Here is a 27899-nt window from a genome sequence, read left to right as displayed (position 1 = left end):
GTTTGGGACAGTGAACTCAATACGCTCCTGCCCCCGACCAAAAATCCAAACTGGAGGGAATAGGGGAATCTCTGCAGCAACCTCACTGCAGAACAAGCTGGAAAGATTGTAAGACCTTTTGAAGCATCCATCCACAGGCTTTCATGTGATCACTGAAACTATAGTAAAAACCCAATAGAAGAACACAGTAGAAAAATAACAGTTGCCTGCAAGTCAAGAATATGTATTGATAATATATGGTAAACCTCATTAATTGGCTAAAATATGTAAATATAGCAACTATGACTCAAAAAACCTAAAAAGTAAAGGATTGGAGAAAAAACAAGTATTCTGCCACTACAGACATTACAAAGACAAGCATTCTACTTTTAGAGTTATCTAGGTTAATTTTACTCACTTGTTCTTTTAGATCTTGTAAATTTTTATCAGCATTGTGTTCACGTTCTGTTGCTTCCTGAAGCAGCCGTTTAAGGTTACCAATGCTTTGGGTTTTTTTAGCAATATCTATTTCCATTTCCTTCAACTTGGTTTCCTGCATTCTGGCAATATTTTTATTTAGAAAGAATAAGAGCAAAAGTTAATACTTATGCAGAAACAGAGATTAAAACATCTTTAGGAGAATAAATGCTGTAAAATACACCCTAAAATATATTTGGGGCATTGGCCTTGAAATAACCACTGGCCTTATAAATACAGTTTTCTGAAATAAGCATTATGAGAAACATATCTTTAATCCTTGAATAAATAAAGGCTTTTCTAGATGTTACACTTCTGTAGTTCTCTTTTTGCGCCTACACTTTATTAAAAGGGGACAGGAATCTCTTTATGCTATTGCACATAAACCCCAAACACCTGCTGCTAAAAGTGTACATACTGGTGCAGTATATACACTAGTTGGATCTTACTTCAGTGTTATACCTTTGAAAGTGTTTTTTTAATGATTTAGTAATTTATGGAAAATGTACTGAGAAAAGGGTTAATACAGACGGAGAAGATGAAGACTCCAATGCCAAAACTATTCTGCAGTAAATTGTTTATCCTGGAGGAAGAGCAGTCTGAGGAAGATTCCATTTTGCTTTGAGCTTTACAAGGCTCCAAAAGGTTTGTGTAGAATTTGAAATGTTGTAAGGTACCTCTAGAGGTTATGCAGCCCAATCTCCCATCTGAATCCATCTGGATTTTCAGATAGCAATACAGTGTCCAACACCTTGCTACCTGCCAGAGTCTTCTGAAGGGTCACTGGGATGACACCCACCCCTTTGTCTGCCCTAAGAAACACTTACTGTTACCATGTATATGCATTGGTAGATGTGCTGGTGAGGTAGATTGCATGTTAAAGTTCTCTAAGCAGCTTCTCTAGGTTAGCAGGGTCATTATGTTATTAACTTACTTTAAATTCATGTTAAAGTAAATGCAAATAGATGGTTTTATTCACAAGAGTTGAAATAGGCAAGTACAATTAAACATGACCATGTATTTTGTAGCTATACATAACTATGTATCTCTCAACTAAATAGAACCAAGTAGAAATGTTTTTCAAAAGAGGTGAAGAACAAAAAGAATAAATGGATGAATGCTGCTGTGCTGATATGCCAGCTGTTAAGGGCCTGTGATCTTCACTGCATGCTCATATCCTCTCTCTGCTGTAGCCATTAGCTACTTCTGTCCTGTCCTGCGGTCGGTTTTGCCCTCCTTAGACAAAATATGGTTGTCATCTGGCCTTGCATAGAGACATTTTACCTCACTGGATAGTTCAGGGGAAGCTTAAAAACAACCAAATGGCTTTTTGAAGTCTCAGTGAAAAAATGGCTCAGCAATATGTATGTCATAGTAGCACTAGACCCTCCAAGGGATCCTGTGGGAGTGCAAGATTGGGAAGGGAGTAAAATCTTGGACATCAGCAGTGATCTGACCTAAGATGAAATTAGACAAGTCTCTCTCCTGTCCAGCTGATTTTATGTCCTCACAAGTTTACTGTCAGAGGTTCTGATTTTGTAGATACATTCCATTTCTGTTTATTAAATAATACTTTGCAACTCATCAACTTACTTCATCCTGAAGTCATCCAGGAGTCCAGGACTAATATTTCTTACCAAAAATTTGCTCTCTGCCATCCTTACACAGAAGACAGGTTGTTTATTTCTCTCAATAGCATAAGCATGGTATCATTTTTTCTGTCCTCTTATTACATTCTCAATTCCTACCTTGTTACAATGGACTTCCAGTTTCTGCTGTCAGCTCCATCAAATTGGCTCTCAGCCAAATTTAGCTTCTTAATGGTTTCCTCCAGCTGAACATTTAATTTCCCATTTAATATCTCCAAGTTATTCTTCTCTATTCGTAGCTTCTCTACAGTGTCAGCTTCCTATTGTTCAATAAAAGAAAAGCTTGATGGAATACTTAACCTCACAGGAAGCATCTCAAACGATGGTGAGAGAGGGTCAGTGCTGATGTAGGGGAAAATTGCACCCAAGACTACTAGCACTACAACTTCCAGATTTGGTCTTGGGCTGGTCCTTGGACATCTCCTCTCCACATATAGTGAAATAAAACTGTCATAGCAGTATCAGTGTTATATCAACCATTAAGAAAAATAAAAACCATATACTTACCATAACCAGTGCCTAATGGAAATAAAGGGTTGCATTAAAATGATCATACCTTTTTCAGTTCTTTACGCAGTCTCTCATTTTCAGTAATGAGTTTTTCCATTCCTTTGGTTTTAGATTCATAACGCACATTCAGCTGGCCCTCCAGATCAAGTTTCGTTTTTTCCATTTCAGACTAAAGATCAAACAATTTGTTAAAACACATTTACATCTCTTAGTAGAAGACTTCAGATTTCCATTTTTAAAGCATAGCATAGTTACAGCTACTTAGCACAGTGAACATTTTATCACATAGTTAAATATATCCTTAAGGTATAAAGTACCTTAAACTCTGCAGTATATTATGCTAAAATGAAGTTTTGCCTTTCTGTTCTATATATTTCATGACTGGTATTTTCAAAACAGTTTTGTGCCAATCAGTATCAACAGGCTTACTACTCCATTTTGTTACTAACTTGAATATAAAGTATTACCTAAATATAGTTACTAAATCTGTACCTTTAGCCTCTCATTCTCCTGCTTAAGAACAAGTAATTTCTCATTAGAAACCACAGCTGGAGTTTTTTTCAGTTCTTCATTTTCTCTTTGGACTCTCTCTACAACCTTTTTCATCAAGCCAATTGTTTTTTCCAGTTCTGGGACTGTCTTTCCACTTTTACCACCCTACAGAGGGGGGAAGGAAAAAAGTAAAAGTGAGCAAATAGTTAGTCTTAACATTCTGAGATACTCCAAATCTTACTTTATCGCTTTTTTCCCCATTGCAATTCACATTTATAGGAAAAAAGATGCTTTATTTTGATATGACTTGAACCCTAGAATTTCCAGCATACTTACCTCTCCAAAACATCTAATGATTTATTAATTCCCCAAGCCAACAAATCAACTCCTTCATTTTCTACCTTACCCTAAAGGGTTGCAGTTAAATCTCAAAATCTGCTGTACTTTTGAACTAAACTGAAACATTAGGAAAATAAATCAAAGAACTACTTAATTTATTTAGCCTTTCTTGTGGAAAAATCCCCCAATCCAACAGACCATGCAATTACTGTTGGGGGCATTGGGGAAAAATGCTGGGCTGGAAGCTTGAGGGAAGAAAAGAAGGCCCTTTATAGCAACCCTCCTTCTGCTGAATTGAACTGACAGAAAAACTACATATTAAAGCATAAGTAGATCTCCCTTTCCAAAGGAATAGATTCTTCTTGCAAAATGATAAATAAATAAATGTGGGTGAAAATAGGCAATTTCTCTATTTTTCTTATTTCACTACAATAATTAATGAGTTAAAAAATCTGTTAGGGAGTCTTCAAATCCATTTATTTTCTTATCCTCTTTGTAGCAATTTCCTCAGCAATCATAATTTAAAGATGCTGCTGATTCTAGTTCTGGGGCCATAAGGCATCTCATAAGGAAAATGGGAAGGATTTTACACCCTAGACTTCTACATAAATATATATAGCCACCAAACTCCATTATTAAAAAGTACTTATTTTTCTTGAAAATAATTGGAGGAATTAGGAGGTTTGTGTTGGTACACAGCAGAGTTAAAGAAAAACCTGTCACATCTTGCTGCCTGTGAATGGAGAAAGATTCAGAATTTGCTTTCTCCTCAGAACCTTTGTGTGAAACAGTTGTATAAACTGAATTTTCTTGTCCAAGATTACCACTGCATAAGAGAGACAGGTACACAAGCAGTCCATGCAAACCATAAGTAAAATAATGAAAAATATTTGATCTTTCTGCAGGAGCAGAACTCAATTCTCCTTGTATACTGAGCTACAGAGTCACTTAGGAGCTTTTATTAGTTTGGCTTTCTCTAGAAGGTCACTCAAATAGTTTGATAAGTGAACTGCAGGACGCACACTGCTGAGTACTTTTTTCCCTTGAACTTTGGAAATACAATTCTATTAAGGTAGTTGGCAGTAGCTCGGGTAAAATTTAGCTGTGTCACCTTCTGTAGCACAACAAACAAAAAACTTCACTAACTTACCCTTTCTACACCTGCATCAAATCATTTACATAAATACATGAATATAATTTTCATTATTATGGTTGTAACTGCTATTTATTGTACAATATGCTACTGAAGGTAACTAATGCAAATGACAAAATAAGGCTATGATAGTGCAAATATTTAATAGTCATTCTAATGGTCCTGTTAACTTAATGCCATTAATTCATTATAGCATTGTGTCAATAAAATAAACAAGAAAAATTCATGTTTCATTTTGGTTGATTCCAAATGATTTTGCTTCAATAATACTTAGCTGCCTTTTTTTGCACGTTTTTTTCATTTACTTATGATGAAAGTGCTGTTAGAACACTCACCCCTCTAATGCTGTTCAGCTTTCGTTCAACTTCTGCTTTCTCTTTTTTGAGAAGTTCACACATTTCTTTTAAGTCCTCTACTTGGTCCTACAAACAAACAAAAAAAAAAGTAATAAGCAACTTAGATCTCAAATTGAGGCGAAAAACTAGTGAACAAAATTGCAGTGGTTTTACTTGGAAAAATTTAAGAGAAAGCAATTTCCCATCTCAATGACATTTTCCATTATTTCTACTAGCTATTCAACCATCTCATCTTCTGTAAACAAATGAAAAAATTACAGTATGTACAGAAAAAATATCCATTTCTTTTTAAGCAATTCCCTGACCAGTGTGAGGGTAAAGGGGACTAAAGAAGATGTTACCTTTAGTCTTGGCAAATCTTTATTGGCCTGCTCTAGTTGGAATCTTAGCTCAATGTTTTCAGATGACAATCTTATATTTTCCTTTTCTTGTTCTCTTCGATGCTGATCACTTGATCCTGTTCCTGATGTCTTGAGAAAAGAGGGGGAAAAATATTATTAAGTGGTAATGTACTAATTCAATACAACTATCAGTTGTAGCTGATTAAGAGCAACAGAAATCTAGTATTTTTCACAGAAATCAAAAAAGAAAGCATTATTACCAGTTTTAAACTAATCTGCTTTGATTTTGCCAACTTCTCCTACATTTCTTAAACTTGCTTAACCTTTAAGGGAAGTTTAGAGATCAATATAAATCAAACCAAAATTACTTCTCAAACTATTCTGTAGAAGTAAACCTCAAAGACTAAAAGATAAATAAGCTACTGAATGAAGTAGGCTGTGACACTGTACCTGGGAATAGCACCTAATTTTAAGGGCATATTCTGATAGTTTTTTAAATAGCACATCTGTCATAAGAAATTTTAATTATCTCAAACGGATCAGAGAGCAAACCAGGAATAATAGTATGTAACTCTCATTGAATCTGTTAGTTCCCAAAATCTTAAGTCTTTATCCATGGAGGATAGTGATTTCAACTACACAAGGACAGCTTTTCATACTTAATAGTGCCAACTGAAATCATTGTGATGCAGTAAATTATTATGCCTGACTAGTAAAGAGTAAAACCTTTTAATAACTTAATAATCAGTGGTTTTGATTCATTACTTTATCACTAACTATAGCAATCAAGTATTTGCTTCATTAAAGCATTTTTTTAGTGTAAATAATAACATATCATAAGTTTCTTAAAGAATGAAAGACATCAATTAGCTCCATGTATCTTTAGGGTTATTTGTAAACTCTCTGGATCAAAATTTTAGAATTGACAGTAGCTTACTTGCAAGCTGACATGCATACTATCATGAAAGTAATATAGTTTGCTTTATGGACCATTTGGTGAGTACTTCAATATCCCTGCAGACCATGCATAGGAAAGCACTGCTTTATCAAGATCAAACTATTCTACTTCTACATCATTTGTACTGAAGAAATGCTAGAGGGCCACTACAGCATCAAACCTCGAGCATTTCACAAAATTCTGGGGTAGTTTCAATCCCTTCTGTACAGCTTGGGTCATTTTCCTGTTTATTCTCTGCAGTGTGTTGATTCATTTCATTACTCATATTTATTTTCTCTGCTTCACAGTCATTAGCTTGATTAGGAGGTTGCCCTGAATCAGACTGATTGCAGCTCATTTTGTCAGGATCAGGCTCCTCTACACATTCTTCTTCATCAACATTTGACTGCTTGAAGATTTCTTGCTTCCTCTCTTCTTCTTCATGTTTCTCATTAACTTTTCCACTTTCAGGCTGGGTTATATTTTCTTCTTTTTCACCACAGCTCTCTTTACCAGCTTCAGCTATAATTTTGGTTTTCAGTCCCTCCCTAGAAATCTCTGTGTCTTCGCATTTCTCACCATCTTCAGGGTGCTCTTCAGGACACCCTTCTCTGCTTACATCTGCAGCAGCCTCCTGGACTTCATTAGGCATGATGCATGCTTGCATGCCTGTATCCTCATCTACTTCACTGCCATCAGTAACTCTATTAATAGTCTGATGTTTGATTTCAGCCCTATTTGAAATAGATTTCTTGTGAAGGATATTCAGATACTTTTGTTTACTGACAGTGATAGGAACAGACTCGGTCAGTTCAGTTTGGTCACATGTACTCTGAGTCAAGATGAAGACAGAGTGAAGCATGAAAGAAAAGCAGAACACGGTAAAAGAAAACAGGAAATAAAGGAAACTAGAATTTACTGTTAAGTCTACTCTTGAAAGATTCAGAAAACTTAATAATGCAAAATTTGCAATGTAACTAGCCTTGTAAAAATCAAAGGGGGACAAAACCACCTAATGCAACTGAAATGAAGATCAGTATTTCCTCAAACTCTGTGCATCATTAATTTTAAATCACTATGTAATATAACAGTAGTCTCTCAGTAGCAGACTCATGTTTAAAAAACTATTTTTTAATTTCTCCACATATGCTAGGATACTGAATATTTCATCTTCAACCTGTAGGACACAGAAACTTTAAATTTTGGGGATTTGGGTGTTTTTTGTGTTTGATTTGTTGTTGGTTTTTTTAAAAACCACTAGAAGTTGAGTATATCATATCCTGCTGTAGGATACTGTCATTTAAATAAAACCAGCTAAATGACATAGAATACCAAATAGAAAACAAAATCTTTTCCTAAGTAGTATTCTATGTACTATGGTTATATAATTAACTTACCGATGGTTTCAAAAACGTCTCTCTTGAACATTGTTTCTGCAATGCATGAAGTTTTTCCTGGAGGTATTGATTTTTGAAGTGTAAATCTTCTACAACAGAGTCTCGTGGGATTGCTTGCAGTGTTCTACATCAAAAAATGAATCAAGCCAAAACAAACAGAAAAACACCCCTCAATGTAAAAGCATTGTGAAATTCTGGATTTCTACACTGGATTTTTCTGACATTTCTAAGCTAGTTACTCTGAATCAATGTTGGCCGTATTTCAACTAATCCCAATGAATGGAAGATACTTGCTTTGGCAAAAGGAATCCACTCTTTTCAGATGTACACAGCTTCTATAACTCAGGTACATTATCCACTGTGGTAGTGGACAATTGGTTAAGCACTTCCTAACTGCACTCAGCAGTTCCATAACTTTCACCAACTCTAAACTGTAGTTAAAATTTTTCACAATAGAAGCCATATGTTTTTCATATTGTTTAGCTTTTTAGAATAATGAGCCAATGCTGCATATTCTCTGAACATGCACAACTGCTGCCAAATACTTTTAAGTTTGCTCATCATGGACTCCAAGAAGAAATTTTAAAATTCTTGTTTCTTTTTTTCCTTCTTGATTTACAGTTTGCCTATTAGAGACTATCTCATTCCACATAATTTTTTACTAATTTAGATTTCTCACTTTTTATATTCTTTTAAAAAGTCTCCCACCTCAAGTGTGCAACTTCATTTTCTAACTCTAGATTCTGTTTTCTTAGTTCTTCCACTTCTCTTTCAGTTTCTGTGGCTCTTACTCCAACAACACGGTCAACAGTAACACCAGTAATTTTCAGTTTCTTCTGCAGAGCAACTTTCTCTTTTTCACTCCTGCAACATCCAGTGAATTTACATTTTAAAGTTTATTTGCTAAACTTCTCTCTTGAATAGAAAATATTTTCTGTCTTAAAGAGTCACATTTGCATTTTATCTGCCAACTGAACCACACCCCCTTTTCTATTTAATAAGGTTACTGTATAGACACTAAAGCCTTACCAAAATCTCAACCCAAAGCCCAAAAAAACCCAATGGACATTAAGTCAGTATCATGCACGTCATAAACCACTTGTTGTTCTTGCCTTGTTCTATGTGAAATTCAGGCAAGGCTTGCTAAGAATAAGGGCCATTTTGAAGCAGTTTCAAATCACAATTTACAAACAGCTACAATCACCACCACCACATCTTTTATCAGTAAGATCTTGCCATTATTTCACTGAAGTAAACATCTGCAGAGAGTATGGACATATGGTTGTTTCCTGAAAAGGCTTCCAATTCACAATCCTGGAACTGTCATTACTGCAGTAACACTACAAGTATCCAGTCCTAGCAACCTGATTAAATAACACCACTGTGAGAAACAGCCTGTCTTGATAAAGCTGTTATTTCCTTTATGAGAATCATAGAATGCTAAACCAGGAAGCTTAATAAAGGACTTAAATGAATTTTATCTCAAGACACTTTATTCTAATAAAGGTAGTTGGCTTCCACAAGGGAAAGGATACTAGAAGAGTCAGCAGCCTGCTGCTTGAAAATTAACTAATCCTTTTAGTCTCAACAGCAATGTCAAATTCTCACCATCAATCTTAGAAAGGCAACAAACTGCAATAATTACTGTATGTCAAACATATCTGGAATTCTCTTATGCCATAATTTTGTAGCTGAATCAATTAAAGCCAACTCACTTTGTATAAATTTCCTTCAATGTATTAAACTGTTTGGATAAAGCATCTGCTTCTTTTTCCTTTTCCCTTAGTTTGTTCCGCAATCCTTCCATTTTGATTTGCCATTTTTTACCTTCATCCCATCTAATTATTTCCTCCTTGGAGGCCTGTGAAGAACATAAATAAATTCTGTATTTCCCTTTGATTTCTTCTCTTACAGCAAAACAAGCAAACACATTAGAAAACTAAGAATTATATATTCCTCATTTATCAGTTCAAACCAGGCAGCCATAGCAGCATATTTTATTTGCCATAGTTAAGTAGCACGTTCAGCTGGATACACTGCTGTGATTGGTGGATAAAGCTATTGCAGTTGATTGCTCCTACCGAATTCTTACTTGGATTTTAATGGTCATTTTACAAAAAAAAAGAAGTGAAGCATTTCATGAAATTAGAGGTGCTAGTGCAATGTGTCCTTTTACTTAAAATTACACATTAGATTTAAGACAAAGTAGGTTTTTTGTATGGCAATTTACAACACATCTGTCTTCTACAACTCACCAGGGGCTTGCTTGCCCCTGCTGCAGAGCTTTTTCTTCCTACAAGAAATAGAATCTCTACCTAAAGTTAATAACTCAGTAACTATAAATTATACATTGGTTAAAACCTGTGCCTATAGAATCACAAATGGCTACTGAAAAATCACAGTCAATATTCCTGTATGAAATTTTTGGTTTGGTCTGGGGTTTTCTTTGTTTATTTTTAGCTGGAATTTTTCTTTCTCTGGTTATTCCCTGTACTTCATTTTCTGGTTTTGTTCTAAACAGTTACTGCTATGAAGCAATGGAATGAAAGGAAAATCTTGGAAAACAGGAAAAATGCATGCCAAGTGTGAGAAAAATACCTCTAGACACAAAGCAACAGGTATTTAAAACATTTCAAATTAATTGAAAGCATACATGCAGTTGTAGAATAACATTTCACATCATACATCAACAGTCTCTCATTACACAAGTATGCTATAATATTCCAGCATACTTTATAATTAATATGAGCAGCCACTAATTAATTACTGATGTAGTAACAAGCAAAAAACCATCAAAAAACTTATAAATTAACATAAATTAATCTGAGTGATTAATCACTCAGAAGTTCTTGTATATGGAGATCACAATTGTCAAGAATAATCACTTACAGAGAGACCATCCCTTTTAAGATTCACTTTTTTGCTCCTAAGTATTTTATGCTTTTACTGTTGCATTGATTTCACAAAAGCACATTGGGCAGAACTCCTGTAATCAATTTCACCGCTACCTAAAAAATCTTAGTTTTCTAAGATTTTTGTAGAATTAAACATCCATTAGAAAAAGCCAGGAAAACATTAAGATACTAAATAACAAGAGCAGTAACAAAGAGCATGGGAAACATGAGAAGTTGCAGCCATGAAACTGCTTTTTTTCTGATCAAGTTTGGCTGGTAGCTTTTAGAAGAAATAGGGAGAGGTGAACAACCTTGACCTCAGCTGATGAGCTCTTTCAAAGCCAAATATCACATACCTTGTCTTCTCTTAGACCCTTTTTTTCTGTTTCTTCACACCTTTTCTCAAGTTCACTTTCCAACTTTTTAATTTTTTTCTGAAGCACATCTATCAGATTTTGTTCATCAGGTTTGCTCTGAAAAATTACAAATTTTCCAGCTTCAAGTTTAGTGACTACTGAGATTTTTCTCCAGTCAAACAATAAGGATTTTAATTCCAAATTAGTAAAATTTGTTTAAAACCTAAATGATCTTTTAAAAGTTACCTTTAAATTATTAAAATATCGGAATGTAGCTTCTCCCTCTGAACTGAATAATCAGCAGCAAGTACCTGAATTTTAAACAATACATAGATGACTCTTCTGTAAATCCCTTACTTTTCTTCTAAAAGGACAAATAAGGACAGCCAGGAAGAAGACAAAATACCATTTTTCCAAGAAGCTATGGAAGTGGTTATTCAACTCCTCAGACTCTTTCAAACATATCTCAAGAAGTACGTAATTTCTTTTTTTTTTTTTTTCAGCTGAGGCAAAGAAACAAGCTAATAGCTTACATGTAACCCAGTTGATTAGGAAAAAAAATAAATTTTTTAATCAAGTGTAAGATACTTAAATCTTTCATCCCCCCAGCTCATCTATACAGAAACTTGACCAAGATCAAACATAGTCTGAAAAGTCACTTCTACCTGAATGTTACTGCTTAGCCTCCTAATTCGGTTCTTCAGTTCTTCATTTTCTTTGTCTATTTCATTTTTTTCCCTCAATATTTTAGCAAGTGCTTTTTCTTTCTTCTGAAACTCTTGGTTTAACTCATCCCTTTCATCGGACAATAAAGATTCCTTGTTTTTACTTATTTTAAGGTTCTCTGTAAGTTTTGTAATCTGATTATTCAGTTCCTCTATCTGTGTCTAGAAGGAAACAAAAAAAGTCAGCGAAGGTGCCAAATCAGGTTGAAGTCTTTTTCCCTAACTGCTGTAAAACACAACAGAGCAGTACAGTGATATTACCTAGTACTCACCGTAAGCCCCTTGGTTTCTCTGTCAACAATCTCCTGCACATTCATATATGCCTCTTTTTGTGATGCAGCAGAAATAATTTGCTGTTCAGCACTGGCAGTCATTTCTGCTCGGAGCTCTAGAAGTGCTCTACTCAAAGCCTGAAAATAATTAATTCAATTTTTTTTGTAAGTGAAGATGCTGCTACAAAACAAGAAAAGGCAGTTACATTTTACTTTGGCATGTTATGCAGTTATATTGTATCTCCTGCTCAGCTATACAAAGAATTCTTAAGCATTATGAAAAATTTAGTCTTTAAGTGACATAGAGATTAATTTTTGTTGACTAACTTTGTGCTGGTTCTCTTTTATGGCTAACTGGCTCTTCAACTGTTCCACCAGGTTTTTCATTGTTGCTGTGGGCGCTCTATTATTTGCTTCTTTTTGGACCTCTAGTTCAGCTTTAACATTTGCTAATTCCTTCTCCTTCTGAGATAATATGTTCCTCAGTTCATTTGCTTCTTCTTTGATTTGCTGCACATCAACTATGTGCTTTTCTTGAAGCCTAATGAAAAAATAAGCATGAATAGGGTACAGTGTAATAATTAAGTTAGCAAACTCCAAATAAATAACAAAGGACACAACATTATTATTATTATTGTTATTATTGTTGTAATAATAATAATAATAATAATAATAATAATAATAATAATAATAATAATAATAATACATTTAAAAGACACTTAGATTTGAAAACAGCAAAAAAAGACTGACTCAACAAAGGCAGCCTCCATTTAATAAGAGAATTACTCATGAAGGTCAGCAAAATTACATTAGAGCGTTGTTAATTTTCATTCCTGGCCCTTACAGGTAAAGAAGCATCATATTTTTTTCCTTTTAAATATGGGCTATACTTTCATGAGTTTAAACTTGCTCAGCAGCAAACCCAAATGGATGTGTCATGGGGAGAAAAATGACAGAACACAAGCCAGCAAGTAATGCAGTAACTTAGAAACAACTTTCTTTTTCATTAAATGGCATAAAGCTAACAACTAAACAGCATTTTTCCAAGCCACAGTATTAGCCCCAGTGAAGGGCTAGAGATTAAAAATAACTCACAATTGCCAACTTTACTAACACTTTTGGGATTTTCTTTTTCAGCTAAATCCTAAAGTCAGCAAAGACATGTTCCTTTTGATAGATCAGTCCTGTAGCAGCAACACATAATTGATTTGAACCACTCCAATGTGCATTATATTAATAGTTAAAAAACTTACTGGGCTCTGATTGTCTCAAACTCATTGATTTTCAACATAGTGATTTGTTTTTGTTTCTCCAAATCAGATGATGTTTTCTTTAATTTTCCAATAAGTGAAGCAAGAGAATTGTCCTGTTCTGCTACAGTTTGCTCTAAGTGATGAAAATATTTGCTGTTGGATAGGGACATAGAAGTCTTTTTCCCTAATTCCTGCAAAACACAACAAATGCAAATGATAAACATTTTAAGCTTTAAGCAAAAGATAAGCATTACTGATGCATTTTTAACTCATTCCTAAATATAATCAAGCATTAATAGCTATCATTTGTTTACTGAGATGTGATTTTTAGTTCACAGAGAAATGGGTCAGGCTGGTTTGAAAAGAGCTTTGTACATCTAATGATCAACAGAATACAGCAGAATACAAGCTTCACCTTATCATAAGGTCTAGAGAGGAATTTTGAATGGAAATGGATTAGCTTAATATAACCATACACTGAAAGAGAAGAATAGGAAGCAATATATTAACTTTCTTCCCCAGAATTCTCCATAAATTAGGATGATATGGGTAATGCCCATATATTCTGAGGTAGTAACTCTGTTTTTTTTACAGTTGGCTCCTAATGCCTCTCATGTGAAATCTCTCAAAAACAATGCAACAATTATAAATCAATCACCATTTTATTTTTCCTGTCACCAGTTATTACTCACTTTTGACTGCCAAACTGTTCTTTCCAGCAACAAAACAAAAAATATAGGAACAACTTCACAAATTCTACAAATACATGACTCACCAAAGCAGCCGCTTTGAAGTTATTAAGGGAGTTTTCAGTGTACAAATCTAACTTCTGGTGTAGAATTCTTATGTCTTCCTCATGCTTCTTTGCTATTTCCTCTTGTTCCTGGTAGTTCAAAATAAAACTCTAGTGATGTACATTATCACATAAAGTTATTAAACTGCAGTGCCTTCAAGTTGTTTGTTCACTCATTGCTCAATAATGCTCTGCAGATTTTCCTCTAATTCTGCAAATTTTTAAATTCTTTTCTTCTAGCTATAATCAATGATTTTCTTTTTTCCTTTTTACACGATTGGGAGAAAAAAAATTAACTCTTGCAGTTTTAAACTAAGCAGCAAGTAGTATGGTGTAACAGCACAGAAGCTGGAGAACAAAACAGTTGGTGCTGGTCTTCACCAGCTGTGACTATCAGTATGGACAGTAACATCCATACCTGGTACATTTTGAGTTTATCTACCTTGGAATATAATGTGATCCCATGGATGGAATGCTAGCACACAGAGCACAACAGGCTCATTTTAAGACTCCATCTTCTGGGTGTTTTCCATACAAAACCCCTTGATTTCTCCCAAAAGAAACAGCTCCATGTGTTAACCAAAGTACACTAAGTGAAGATGATAAAAGTCTGCTTTGGAAATGTGCTTCTGATCTAAAAGCAATGCATGTCTGGTCTTGAAGTACCTCTTTGACAAAACATTTATGTTCTAAAATACACTTTATGGATATAAAGAAAAAACAATATGAATTATGCTTCAATAATATAAAGTATGCTTAAATACACTGTTTATGCTTTAAAAAATGCTTTAGTTTTAAATATGCTTTAAGAAGCATGTTATACATAAATGTATATCTTTCTTGTACTTCCCAAATTCACTACCAGATGCAAATACTGAAAAATCCCAAAGAAATATACAAAATAGACTGAGACCACATCAGCAGAAATTTAATTTTCTTCATGTCATACTACTTTAATTCCTAGACAGACATTATATACATAGCCTCTTGACTAAGTAAACTTACTATTCTAAAAAGCAAAAAAATTCTATATGAACTTTCTACATGTAAAGTAAGTAGTTGTCTCTGTTCTGTGTGAGATCAGAAACTTTTATTTTTAGATTTCACTAGCAATGAGAAAACAAAGAATCAACTAAAACAACTTGAAAATAGAAGAAATTTCAGAAAAAAGGTTTTAACTACCTCTCTTGCTTTGGCAAGCATATATTGGTATCTTTTTAACACTTCCTCCTTTTGATTTAATCTTGCTTGCATATTTGCAATGGTTTGCTGAGCAATTTTAATGGCATGACGGTACTCTGGGTCATCTTCTTCTTTGCTTAATTCAGACATTATTTTCTCTCCTGATGTTGCAGGTAATCGAAGTCTCAATTCGTTTATAACTTTGTCTCTTGATATAACATTTTGTTCAGCTTTCCACAGAGCGGTCTCCTTTTCTTCCAATTTCTACAACAAAAGGCAATTTCTGCATTTCCAGAATTCAAACACTGGAAAAAAATCTCACTTTTCAAGAAATGTACCAGAAAAATTTGTCTAAATATACTTATAAACACAAAACACTTTGTACTGGGATCTGTCTGTATGGGATTACTATTAGATGAAAATGTCCTAGAATATCATTACTGTGTCTTTATGTGTTATTTGCTTGGCACATGACACTTAAACAACTCCTTTTGTCCTACCAAATTAAGAAGCTGGTGTTTTACAAATTATTTAAGAACCATAAGCAGAGTAGCAATTTGACAACCCAAGATAAAAGTATTTTGTAGCACTTGCTAAATTTAACTGTGCATAGTCAACTGAATTTTGTACAGCAAGACTAAATGTATTAATAAAACATTATAAAATTCTAAAGACTAAATGGATTAATGCAACCTACTAAATGGATTAATAAAAACATTATAAAATTCTCCTGCATGATTTTTTCCAATGGAAAAAATATTTCATTTTGCTCACAGTGTGATTATATTAATTACATTTTCCAAGTGTTATGCATGTCTAAATGACATTTTAAAAAGAATATTTTTCATGGGAAAAAAAAGTAAAGGCATATGGAAACACAAATTTTGTCACATTAAATTATAATTTATACATTAAATTACCTCCTCCAGTGATCTGCAGGTTGCCCTAGTTTCCAGGATTGTTTGAATATATTCCTGAATCTTTCTTAAAGCCAACTCAAGTTGTTGTGGGATTGGCAAACTAGGGTCCGGAACTGAGCCTGTAGCATCTTCAAACTGCACAGAAAAATTGATATTCATGTAATCTGACAGCTCTGAAAAACATGCCTATGTGGCTACTTTTAGTGCATGTACCTTCAAAGCTGCGCTAAGTATTTCAGTTTGTTGATGATCATACTGGTCTAACTGGCGCTGCAGTTCTACTTCTCTCTGGTCCCAAGCCATTTGCCTTTCTTCATGAAACTGTAACAAAATAGTTAGTTTATTTATTGAAGGCAATGGGAATTTTATAGAAAACTTCAACTGAAAAAAGAGTTACCAAAAAGTAAAACACTCAAACGAGCTATAAAAAAGGATTATAAAACCAAGATATAAACACTTGTGTTAAAGAGCTATTAGAAAATCAATTAGTAAAATAAGGAATAGTATATTTTTTCAATAGCATGCAGGAATACATACCTTGTTCTGTTGTACAATTTCTTCTTCCAGGTTACTGATTGTACATTCATATTCAGAAATTATATTACGCAAATACTTCACCTCTTCTTTTTGCTTGACTAATTCTCGACTGAGTTTAAGTTCCTGCAGATGCAGTTCCTCCATTTTCATGTGCCATACAATTACCTTGCAATGAATAACACAGAGTATATTATAATTTACCCCAGGCCAACTAGATTTGGCTTCACTCTTTGGCTTTGAGGCAGGATGGAACTTTTCAAACTAACTGGAAGACACGTGCTCTGCTTTTTAAGCTTCTTCACTTGTCTTGAGAGAGGAGGCATGACAAGAGTATGAAACTGCAAGGGGAATGACTGATAAGTGCAGCAGCCAACTGGAGAGGCAACAGGTTTCCCTTACACTGACAAAAGTGCATTGCAAACAATTTTCAAGTGATTCAAGTTATACCTTATGTATCTGTCCAGACTGAACAAAAAAAAGTATGCAAGAAGTTTGGTTTGTATTTTCTAAAAGAGCAAGAGAATTCAAAATCATTAAAAACTGTATGTATTCAAAAAAATGTACATGTACTAAAAATAACAGATATACTTTTGTCAAAATGCTCTAGAAAAATATTTGAAAACTGACTTAAAACTATAACATGCCCAGAGCATTACAAGCATTGCTTACATGCAGACAACTTTAGTAACAACAGATACAATCATAATATCTAACATACAGTTCTCTTGAAGAGAAGTGAGAAAGCATTCTTAAGATTTCAGGGCGACATTGCTTACAGTTGCAAAATATGCTTAAGCAGAATTTACATGACATAGTAACATTTCTAACCATGCTGTCTAAATTACTGCCTCTGGATTTTTTTTAAAAAGACACAGATCTGGAGTGAAGATTTCACTGCAAGTTCATGGGACAAAACTTCCAAATGCTAGTCTGTATTTAATTTATTATTTAATTAGATTCATAATTCAATTTAATGTAACTGCACTTAAAGTTAGTGTCTAGTTCCTATGTGCCTTAATTTGGCACAAAAGAAGATAATTACATATATCTGCACTGACTTCTACAAAAAACAAAATATGACAGCTGTCATATTCTAACAGTGTATTTTGAAATTAGTAAGTTTTACATTAAAACATATATTTAGAATACAAACTGAACTGAAACTGAATTTAAATGCAGATGAGATAAAGAAAAGTATTCAAAGCTACAAAATCACAAACCTTTTGAGCTCCTCTGCTATCCTTCAATGCACTTACTAATTCTTCTAAACTTTTCAGTTTCAACTCCAGCTCTAAAGCTCTGTTTTCTGCATTTCTACGCTCCTGCTGGGCATACTGAACTTCTTCCAAGATCTTCAGTTTGTCATTCTGTAGCTGAATCATTGTTTTAGAGAATTTTTCTTGCTGTGCTAAAGGCAGAGCACCACTAAACTGTTGCCGCAAGGACTGAACCGTCTGTTGTAGATGTTTGGCTCTATTTCTTCCTTCAAGTCGGGCAAAATATAAGGCTTGATCTCTCTCATCAAGCTTCTGCTCCAAACGTCGATTATGGATCTCCATCTTCTGTAGTTTCAACTTAAACTTCTCCAACTGGTCTACAGCAACAGATTCACTACCTTGAAGAGCTACAATATCTTGATGCAGTTTTGCAATAATTGCTTTTTCATCTGATTGTGCCTAAGAACAAAATTGATAGAACAAATTTATTTTTCATTTTAACACAGAACATGTTAACACATGCATATGTTATAAACAAGATATTTTTTATATATATGTGTTATATATTGCGTGTATTATTCCACAGAGAAGAGTAAGAATCAGCCTCTAACAGGCTTTTAATTTTTCCATTATTGTTTCTACAGGCACATTTTAGAAGTACACCTTTTCAGATACTGATCTTAAGAATGGTCTCTTTCCAAAATACCAGAAACTGAGGAAGAAATATGTACCTAAACTTAGAAAATATAAAAATGTTAAAGCTGACACAAGTGTTGGATTTAAGGTCTCAAACCGTTTCATAGTGTGAAACCAAATTCCAATAAATTGTTTTAGCTAATAACAAAACAAAATAGTAAACCTGTTGCAAATCTTCAATATTTACAAGTAATTTCTTGCTTGTGAAAAATGATTAGACTTTCCTCACCATGAGTTTTTCCTTGACCATGAGCTATTGATGATACAAGAATGAATAGTAGGTAAACAATATGAAAAAGATCAGGATCTGTAATAGCTGCACAGCTAGAATGGAGTAAATAGTGAAGGGAATAATTAATGTAATATGGAACTTTTGAAAGGGTATGGGCACTACAAGGACTAGCTTGCTAAGATTCTTCTGAAATACTTTTGCTGCTTTGTAATTCATTGCAAAATTACTTCATTTCTTCTCACTCCAGGGAAAAAAGAATACAAACGGCAGTTTTAATAAAGGTTAAATTTTACCTGATAATCTAAAATTTGCATTCTAAGATATTCCACTTCTTTATCTCTGTATTGCTGGCGTGCCTCCAGAGCTTCAACTTGTGTTCGTGCTACATCAGATAGTTCTCTTAACCTTTCAGGGAAACCAAGAGAATTGTGTCACTTGAAACCAGTGAATAACCTATTATGTTTTTCTACATAGAAGATACTAAGAAAAGTTATGTTTCCTCATATCAAAACATATTTGGATTTCATTCTTTTCAGCAAACTCTTCTCTACTACTTAGAGTTCTGTTTAAGCAAATTCTTCTGTGTTGCCTCTCAACTTTTTCACAGGACATTTTCTTACACACTATACAGAAGTTTGCTAGCAGTAACTTACTCCAGGCAAACAATGACATGGGTTTTTTACCTGACCTAATCATCTCTGTCCTCTATTTCTCTCCTACTTCAGGATATAAATACTCAACATTTTATAAATGCTCAAAACATTTCATTCTCAATTCCCTTCTCTGCTTCCCCAAATCTAATAAAACTTACTTGCAGTGCCAAAAATCACTGCGAGTATCCCTACAGATTTTTCTGGTTTAGGCATATAACAGGATTACATTAATTACTCAAAGACAAATGTTCATACCAACATAGCTAAAAAGCTCCAATTTCTGCACAGTTAATCTCTTCTAAGTAAATGTAAATCTTTGCACCTACTGTACCTTAATGTTTGAGATATGAGTCTTTCAAAGAAAGAACTGCTTTCCAATTAGTTCTACGAGATTTTCATGTACAGAACGGGGGTTGTGGCACAGAAACAAAATCAACTTTAATTAGTGTAAAAATACTACTATAAGTATCTAATTGCACACTTACCCTATCTATCCCAGCCAGCACTTAATTCCTTGTTCAAATTAAAGTGAAACAAATTGCATTCTTTATAGTCAGGAATTAAATGTTTCATTTTCAATCCTAAATTCGGCATGTATACATGCTCAAAAATACAGGCATTGAAAATTGCATGTTAGTGATTCACAAGTAATGTATCATATGAGACTAATATGCCTGAATTTTCACACATTTCTGAACATATACTTAATTCAAAATTTATAAATGCAAGACTTACTTTGATACTTCAATCTTGAGCTCCATCTCACGCTTCTCTAGGTCCATAATCTGTCGTCTATCTGCATCACTTACTGCCTTACTTACACTCTTTGACAGTTCATCCCTTAATTCCTGTTCCACTTTCTGTGCCTCAAGATTGATTCTGGTGAGCTTAAAAAAATCAAAACCAGAAACAAATGAAAAAAATTGCATCCTAAGCACATAACTGCTCAAACTCAGCAATGAAATAGCAGCACCAAAAGTATTTTTTCTTTTTCAGTCATTACAAAACACAGTTAAGATGTGATGAGGTTGTGTTCAAAACCCAGTTTCCCTTACTCTCTGGTTAAACATTTTTTTGTTTGCAGGATTCCATGCACATAGCAATGTATGCACAGTTTGGCACAAAAAAGGATTCTAAACTAAATACAATTTTCATTAGTGAAGTTTTTTTCTTAAAACCATTACTGCAATAACTTGCTCCTAAACTAAAATGAAAAATAAAAACAAATTTAAAAAAAGACTTTAAACACTTTGGGAAATGAACAGTTATATATTTATATACTGTCTTTTATACTGGCATTGGTTATAACAGAGGTTATAAATGCCAAGACTGACAATAATATTGTGTTCTTTTATTCCTTCTAAAAAATCCTTTCTTAATTAAACGACATGCTTTCGAGCAGTCTGATTTTTCAAGTTGATTATCAAATACTGAGTAACCAATATTTCAATTCAAACCAAAAAGCATTAAAAGAAATAATCTTAATCTATCTTAATCCTAACACAGAGAAGTCCCCAGGACATCAGTACATACAGTTGTGGCCCATTATTCTGATACCATTTCTTCTTAAAAAAATAACTGATTTCCTAAATAAACAAAAAGAAGTGTAGGGTATCCTCATGTATCTGGAAAACTAAAAGTAGAATGCTGAAGTTGATTTATGACTTAAAAAATGTATAGCGGACTTCTAGTTATCAGTTCTTAAACTGGTAGTACTTACAGCTTTCATTAATTACGTCTGCACAATCTTGTTATCTCTTTCTCAAACAAAAAAAGCAATTACACCAGGTTAGGAAATACTGACTACAGGAGTATATGAAACAGAAAATGTATGTCCTGGAACTACAGAAATGGGGCAAAAAGGGATACAGAGGTACTAGTAATAAAGAATCGCATTAGGCATTCAACTCAGAATGAAGGAAGACCATCAGACCTAAAGTATAAAAGTATCACAAGACAAATAATATATACAAAAGAGAATATGAAAAATGTGACACTAGGGTGCATCACCTAAAGCATTCCTTATAGAAATAAAAGAACCCATCCCATCAGAAAAGGCTTCAGCAATGCCGCTGCTGAAAAGCTTTATACACTTTCAGTTACTCCATCTCCCAGATTAAATCAAATCAAAACCATGTAACAAACATAACTAAAACAACAGAGAAACAGGGAGTCACCCAACAGCAATCTAAAATAGACTACACTCTAGCAAAGGACAAGGAGTGGAAATTAATGCAATCTGTTTTCATTCCTATCAATTATTCTTTCAGCCCTTGTGCTGAAATTATAGACCATTACCATCACAAGAACAAATCTGTACAATTCCCATAGATAAATTTATTGTAGAAACTATAAGAAAGTCTCCTGCTAGTAAAAAATAAATGTCTACAAAAAATTCAAAAACAAATAGTGCGGACAAAAAAAATCTAACAAGCTTAAGACTGATAGGCCAGGAATACTGAGCTTCATCAGCTTCAATAGCATATGACTTCTATATCTGTAATATAGAAAACTTGTGGCATAGGATGTAGCCAGTCTGTAACAGAATCACAACCCTATCATTTGCACAAGTGATGTAAAGTTCTAACCTTTTTTTTGAATAATTGGTAATTATAATGAAAAAATTATAAGAAAAAGAGATCATATGGATTAGACAAAAGAAATAACAATTTTGGAACAACTTTTTTCTTGCAGACCACTGACAAAACTAGGAAACTATCTGTCAAGATGCTCATCATGTGTTGTATTATCAACAAAATTTTAAAATAAACTACTGACAAATTAATTAGTTCTATTTTTACCCATGACTCTCATATGCAAAATTGCAGCTCTTAAAGGCTCCAAAACTATGTTTTGCATCGTAACTTTATTTATACACATTTATTGATACAAATTGATATTATTGATATAAATCATTTTTGAAAAGCTCAAAATTATGTTTTTAAGATGTATCAAATTAGGTTGTTAAATCTCAGCAGATTTACCTCAGCAAATTTTGTTTCCAATTCAAAATTACGCTCTTCTATTTGCTTTACAGTACTCCTTAAGTGTTCATACATTCGTTGAGAATGCTCTGCTCGCTGTCTTTCATTTAGCTCCTTCATTTCCAACATTGTGATTTTTTTAGAAATGGACAAAATCTCACTGTTGGTTATTGCTTTTGTGGCTTTGTCCATGGCATTGTCATCCCCTACAAGAAAAAATATTTAAATTAGACATACACAAACTGATTCAACTATGAAAATTATTTCCTCCAGGAAACCGAAAAGGAGTCTTGCTTTATCTGTGTCAAGTAAACTTTAACACAACATCTGGATGCATGGTTATCTGGCCTTACTACATGTTTGAAAAGTATGCAATTTGAATAAAATACTACTATCAATTATCAATGCATGTATCTGCAACCATGGTTACTGAGACTGATAGCTATTTTTAATGTAGCTTTTCACCTTATGCTTAATACAATTGGCAAACCTTCAGGAAATTTATTTTAAAATCTGTAAAAGAAACAGGGCTGAATAATGGGAATGAAATCTATAGAAAGAAACCCCACCCATTAGGAAAGAATACTTTGTTGCAAGGCATGAAACCAGCAAAATGAACTCAGTTTCTTAACAAACTCCAAAACACCATGACAGACAATCAAGTTAGACAATATTAAGAAAAAAAAATTCAGGTGATGTTGTGTTAAAAGATTTTAAACCCTAGACCCAATACCCCTTGACCCAATAACCCAAGAAAGTCAAAGTGGAAGAGTTTCATTAGAAAAATACTGAACTTGCTTTTAGTCAAATGAAATTTACAAACAAAAAAATTCAGCACAAAAATGGACATCACTACTGAAAGACATAAAATAGTTATGATTTTTTTTTATTTTCATTATTTTAAGAAACATAATTTTTAAAATATTTTAGAATACTACTTTTATACAGGATGTACCATTTGGTGTTTAATGTTGCAATATAACTTTCATACTTGCCCAGTTTAGTCATCTGCTCCCAAGCTTGTTCTACAGTGTGAAGTTTTTCTTTTGTGATCTCCAGTTCCTTATTCAATGAAGATATCTGTGCTTTCAGGGATTCATTCTCACGCTATATGACAGAAAAGTTGCAACATAACAGCAAACTATTTCATTATAGCAGATTTCATCTTTAGTATCTATGAAATCTTTTAGATAAACAGACTTTACTTGTGTGCGACCCCTAACCTACACATATGGCAACAGAAGACTATATGTTTGTAAAGTGTATATATTTGTAAAGTGTAAAAGTATTAGTCTTTGTCCTCTGCATCTTCCTGTCACAGCTAGTGAATACTGTGAATATTTATTACCAGCAACTGAGATTCCTACAACAGCTAGAATTAGATGAGAAAATCTTTGTTTGTCATACTGAGCACCTCATTAACAGTGGGAAAGAAATACTTCTGGAGTACTTCATCCCACAAAGAATACTTCCTCTTGCACATTAATACCTCTTTGAGACAGATCACATTTCTTTTAGTTCTTTTAGGCATCTAATATGATGGCAAATGTTACTTTTGTAAATGTTCTTTCACTCCTCCAAATAGAAATACAAATTTCCACATTAACCAATAAAACAAATTAAATACTTTATATTAATTTTCAATTTTAGTTTTCTGGACACATTTTAGTTGATATATTATTCTCTAGCTCTATGAAGTTGCTGAAATAGGTAATGCAAGTTTTCATACACACAAAATTCCATAAAATAGACATAGGAGTCCTTCATTCTTTACCATCCATGAAAAGTGGGAGGTAGTAACATATCTTTGAAGCCAACTTCACAGTTCTTGAGAAGAAACTCCCTTCTACTTCAGAATAAAAGTTTTACGAGAAGAGTTAAATATTTGCAGTATCTACAATATTCTGCAAGTACATTATCAACAATCTTTGGCTTCTTTTATGGAAGTAAAATTAAAAGCTTTACTCTTTTTGGAACTAAACATTTCATTCCTGGGAAAGCTGGGAAGTAGTAAGAGCACATACTTTGAGAGTAAGCTTTCAAAGTGTTTACATTCATTCTACTTTCCTTATGACCTCCAAACCTGAAGATGATAGCAAACACTCCTCCTGCCTGTCTCATTTTAGTAATCAAAGAACTAAAAGTAATTTCTGAGAGAACATATCCAAAGCTTAGTTTAAAGAGCAAACAAACAAATAAACAAAGAACCAAAAGGAAATGCTTTTCTGCCTGCCCATTTTTTCGCTTAGGGTTAAAATGTAACACAAACATTACCTCTGTGTGTTCCATGTTTGTTGTCCGTTGCACAAGCAAATTATCTTTCTGTAACATCTCTCTGTATTTAGCAGTTAATGCATTGTACTGCTTATTGGCCACTTCTAGCTCAGACAATGGCACACTACTGACCAGCACTTTTTGCAGAGCTGCAATCTTAAAGCTAGCCATTTCCTATGAAAATAATCAACACAATAGGTTACTAAGGTCATCTAGAAATTTAAACATAAAACTACTCCATGTAAATAGAATAATTCTTAATACAATGCTTTGTATATTAGTTTATTTTTCTAAATTACTGTTCATCTTCAAAAATCACCTGCAATAAACATTGACAAAACTTCTCTGATATTCCAACTCTCTGGGTAATTTTATCAACAGTTGCCTCTCAAGGCACTGTCAAAAGGTATCTTGTAAAATGAATACAGGCCCTTGAAACCTGCAAGACCAAAAGGTAAGATTCAGTTTCATATGATGATCAAAGAATCATAGAATGGTTTGGGTTGGAAGGGCATCTTGAAGATCATCTAGTTCCACACCACTCTGCCATGGGCAGGGACACCTTCCACTAGACCAGCTTGTTCAGAGCCCCATCTGACCTGGCCTTGAATGCTTCCAGGGACAGAGCATTCACAACTTCTCTGGGCAACCTGTGCCAGGGCTCACCACCCTCATAGCTAAGAATTTCTTCCTAATATCTAATCTAAATCTACTCTCCTTCAGTTTGAAGCCTGTCCCCCTTGTCCTGTCACCATACACCATTGCCAAAAGTCTCTCTCCATATTTCTTGTAGGCTCCCTCCAGATACTGGAAGGCCAGATTTAGGTCACCACAGAGGCGTCCTTGTTTCCAGTCTGAACAATCCCAATTCTCTCAGCCTTTCCTCACAGCAGTCACACTGCTTCTGATGCGGCCCAGGATGTGTTCTGGCTTTCCAAGCTGCAAGTGCACGTGGGTGAGTGATGTCCAGCCTCCCATCCACCAGCACCCCCAAGTCCTTCTCAGCAGGGCTGCTCTCCGTGTGTTCATTCCCCAGCCTGGACTGGTACCAGGGGTTGCCCTGACCCAAGTACAGCACCTTGCACTGTGAATATGAGATTCACATGGACCCACTTACTGAGCTTGTCCAGGACACAGTACTTATATAAATACAAAGAGTATTTCTGCAAGATTTGTAACACCAATTAAAAACCTTTTGGAAAATGCATTCAAGAAACTAGTAATAACTCCATTTAAAAACAAAGGGTATTTCTTTGCCAACTGTAAAAATAAAAAATATGTGCTATTACTGCCATAAACTATACCTTGAATCGCTGCAAGTTTCCAATCTTCCCTGTAACTGCAGTCTCCATATCTGTTATTTCACCCTTTAGTTTATCATTTTCTTTTCTGAGGTGCCGCTCCATTTCAAGTAAAGTGGTACACTGCCTTGTTAGTGATTTTTCATTAACTCGTAAAACAGTTATTTTTCTATTATTTTCTGCAAGTACTTTCTTTGCTTCATCAGGATCCATCTGAAGTGCATCAAGTAAATTCTGTAAAACAATTTTTTAAAACAAGACCTTTGTACATAAGTATGGTAAAGCACAACTACATACACAAGATCTTTAGTGTATTTTTTAATCTAGGTGGAAAAATTCCATTAATTTGTCTGAAATAATTTCTTTTTGCTAATAAAATATGTACACACACACAATATATGCCCAAACATACAGTATTCTAAGAAAAAGATGAATTCTCAAAACCAGTAGCTAAGTACATTTGACTGACTAACTGGAATTTTAGTTAATGCTGACACTTTCACAATTTAGAACAAGAATGGTTCTCTGCATTCACTCTCATCAGTCCTCCCATTTATACTAGAATAAAAAATTGCATTGGAACAATTTTCTAAACAAAATAGAAGTCCTGTGGCTCCAAACAAACCCTAATACTCTTCTACTTCGAAGATCAAACCTGTACTTGTAAAGTAAAAAACCACAGGATTCCTTCCATAGTAACATCTATGTGTATGTGTGACACACGTGTTAGCATGCATGTGTAAAAAGATGAATTGTTTCCTGTTTTTCTGAAACACTGATTCATATACATTAACAGCTATATATAATGACACGACTGAAAGTAATAACCTTAATTCTTAGTGTAAACCAATGCGTTTTCCAAGGGCTTGTTTGCATGCACCTCCTCCCAGTCAAACAGCCTGGGTAACAACTGCTGTTCAGGGAGCAGTGTGGCTGTAAAGAGTGGGTGTGAACAGAATACCTGCCTTAGAAGGCATTTTCTCAACACTGATAATGTTGAAGAGAAAGATCACCATTAACCAGACTGAAGGGTAACCATAAAGTTAGAGACTTCTTTATTTGAAGTTGTCAGCTTGAAAACTGCCATTAAAAAAGCATAAAAACTTCTAACAGCAAAGGCAGAAAGGGTTATAATGCAGCACTCATAACCTAGCTCAGCTTCAGAAGCCTCTCCAATGTCCCTGTATCTTCCCTGGTGGACACCACACCTCAGCACTCCAGATAATGGTCTGGGGGTACTAAGTGGAACAATTAAGGACCCACACCTCATCAGGTGAGTGATGTGACCTCTTGGGGTGGTTTCTCCCCAGTGCATGGATTAGCAGACTGCAGGAAGGCCAACAGGCACACGCAACACTGGAGCACCCCCATGCATACACAGCACCCTGGGACAGGCACAAGAGGTGTGTGTACACATTTTCCCCATCTAATAAACAAGAGTAGTGTATTAAAACCTCTATGTCCTAAAATGTTTTTGAAAACTGAAAGTAACAAAATTACTTACAGAATATGCCTTTATCTTCATAGCATCCTCTTCTTTTTGCTCTTCTAGTTTTTTCATTTCCTTTTTAATATTTTCTGATTCTTTTTGCCAGCTTTCTTTTTGACTAAAACAGTACCGAATTTTAATTTATTATAATGAAAGAGCTGATGATTTTTAAAACTGTACTTCAAAAGCAATTCCGAAATATTGCAAACTAAGGTACTTACTTTCAACAGTAAGATAATTTAAAAATCACATGATAAATTGTAGCTGGATTACTGAAAAACAATATCCTCTGTTTAGCCTAGAGCTGGTTAAATGATGAAAATAATTCTTCAGTGTCTTATTTGTTCTTCAAATATATATTATTGATGCTTAAAGGATGTAATTTCCCAGCATTGTTTTTTCAGTGAAAACCACACCCAAAACATAAAAAGATTCAGCTAATTAAGCTTCACTTAGGCGCAAACTACTCTCCTCTGTCCATTTTTATTTAT

General features: G+C 34.2%; 2 protein-coding genes across 3 annotated transcripts in view; both read right to left on the bottom strand.

Moving 5' to 3' along the window:
• The window catches only part of CEP290 (centrosomal protein 290), a 48143-nt gene that overhangs the window by 3124 nt on the left and 17120 nt on the right, over positions 1-27899 (bottom strand). For both annotated transcript variants that reach the window (XM_063154932.1, XM_063154933.1), the window contains 27 exons: positions 27424-27526; positions 25923-26153; positions 24619-24792; positions 23340-23451; positions 22345-22550; positions 20096-20247; positions 19001-19112; positions 17783-18238; positions 16563-16727; positions 16239-16346; positions 16026-16160; positions 15106-15369; positions 13906-14013; positions 13131-13321; positions 12205-12418; positions 11878-12015; positions 11546-11767; positions 10881-10997; positions 9346-9491; positions 8339-8494; positions 7631-7754; positions 5297-5425; positions 4935-5021; positions 3108-3272; positions 2662-2784; positions 2205-2365; positions 398-539 (listed from right to left, as the gene is read on the bottom strand). In XM_063154932.1, the coding sequence (XP_063011002.1) occupies positions 398-539; positions 2205-2365; positions 2662-2784; positions 3108-3272; positions 4935-5021; positions 5297-5425; positions 7631-7754; positions 8339-8494; positions 9346-9491; positions 10881-10997; positions 11546-11767; positions 11878-12015; positions 12205-12418; positions 13131-13321; positions 13906-14013; positions 15106-15369; positions 16026-16160; positions 16239-16346; positions 16563-16727; positions 17783-18238; positions 19001-19112; positions 20096-20247; positions 22345-22550; positions 23340-23451; positions 24619-24792; positions 25923-26153; positions 27424-27526 (4441 nt within the window). The remainder of the gene's footprint in view (positions 1-397; positions 540-2204; positions 2366-2661; positions 2785-3107; positions 3273-4934; positions 5022-5296; positions 5426-7630; positions 7755-8338; positions 8495-9345; positions 9492-10880; positions 10998-11545; positions 11768-11877; positions 12016-12204; positions 12419-13130; positions 13322-13905; positions 14014-15105; positions 15370-16025; positions 16161-16238; positions 16347-16562; positions 16728-17782; positions 18239-19000; positions 19113-20095; positions 20248-22344; positions 22551-23339; positions 23452-24618; positions 24793-25922; positions 26154-27423; positions 27527-27899) is intronic.
• On the bottom strand, positions 5644-7594 carry LOC134417576 (uncharacterized). Its single transcript, XM_063154936.1, has one exon. The coding sequence runs from the start codon at positions 7093-7095 to the stop codon at positions 6409-6411; it is 687 nt and encodes a 228-aa protein (XP_063011006.1). The 5' UTR covers positions 7096-7594; the 3' UTR covers positions 5644-6408.

Source organism: Melospiza melodia, chromosome 4 (genome assembly GCF_035770615.1).
Source record: "Melospiza melodia melodia isolate bMelMel2 chromosome 4, bMelMel2.pri, whole genome shotgun sequence".
NCBI classification, from domain to species: Eukaryota; Metazoa; Chordata; class Aves; order Passeriformes; family Passerellidae; genus Melospiza; species Melospiza melodia.
Note: the sequence above shows the minus strand (reverse complement) of the source record. Positions and strands in the feature narration are given on the sequence as shown.

Excerpts from the sequence above, each read along its gene's own strand:
- LOC134417576 (XM_063154936.1), bottom strand. The coding sequence starts at position 7,095 with ATGCTTCACTCTGTCTTCATCTTGACTCAGAGTACATGTGACCAAACT.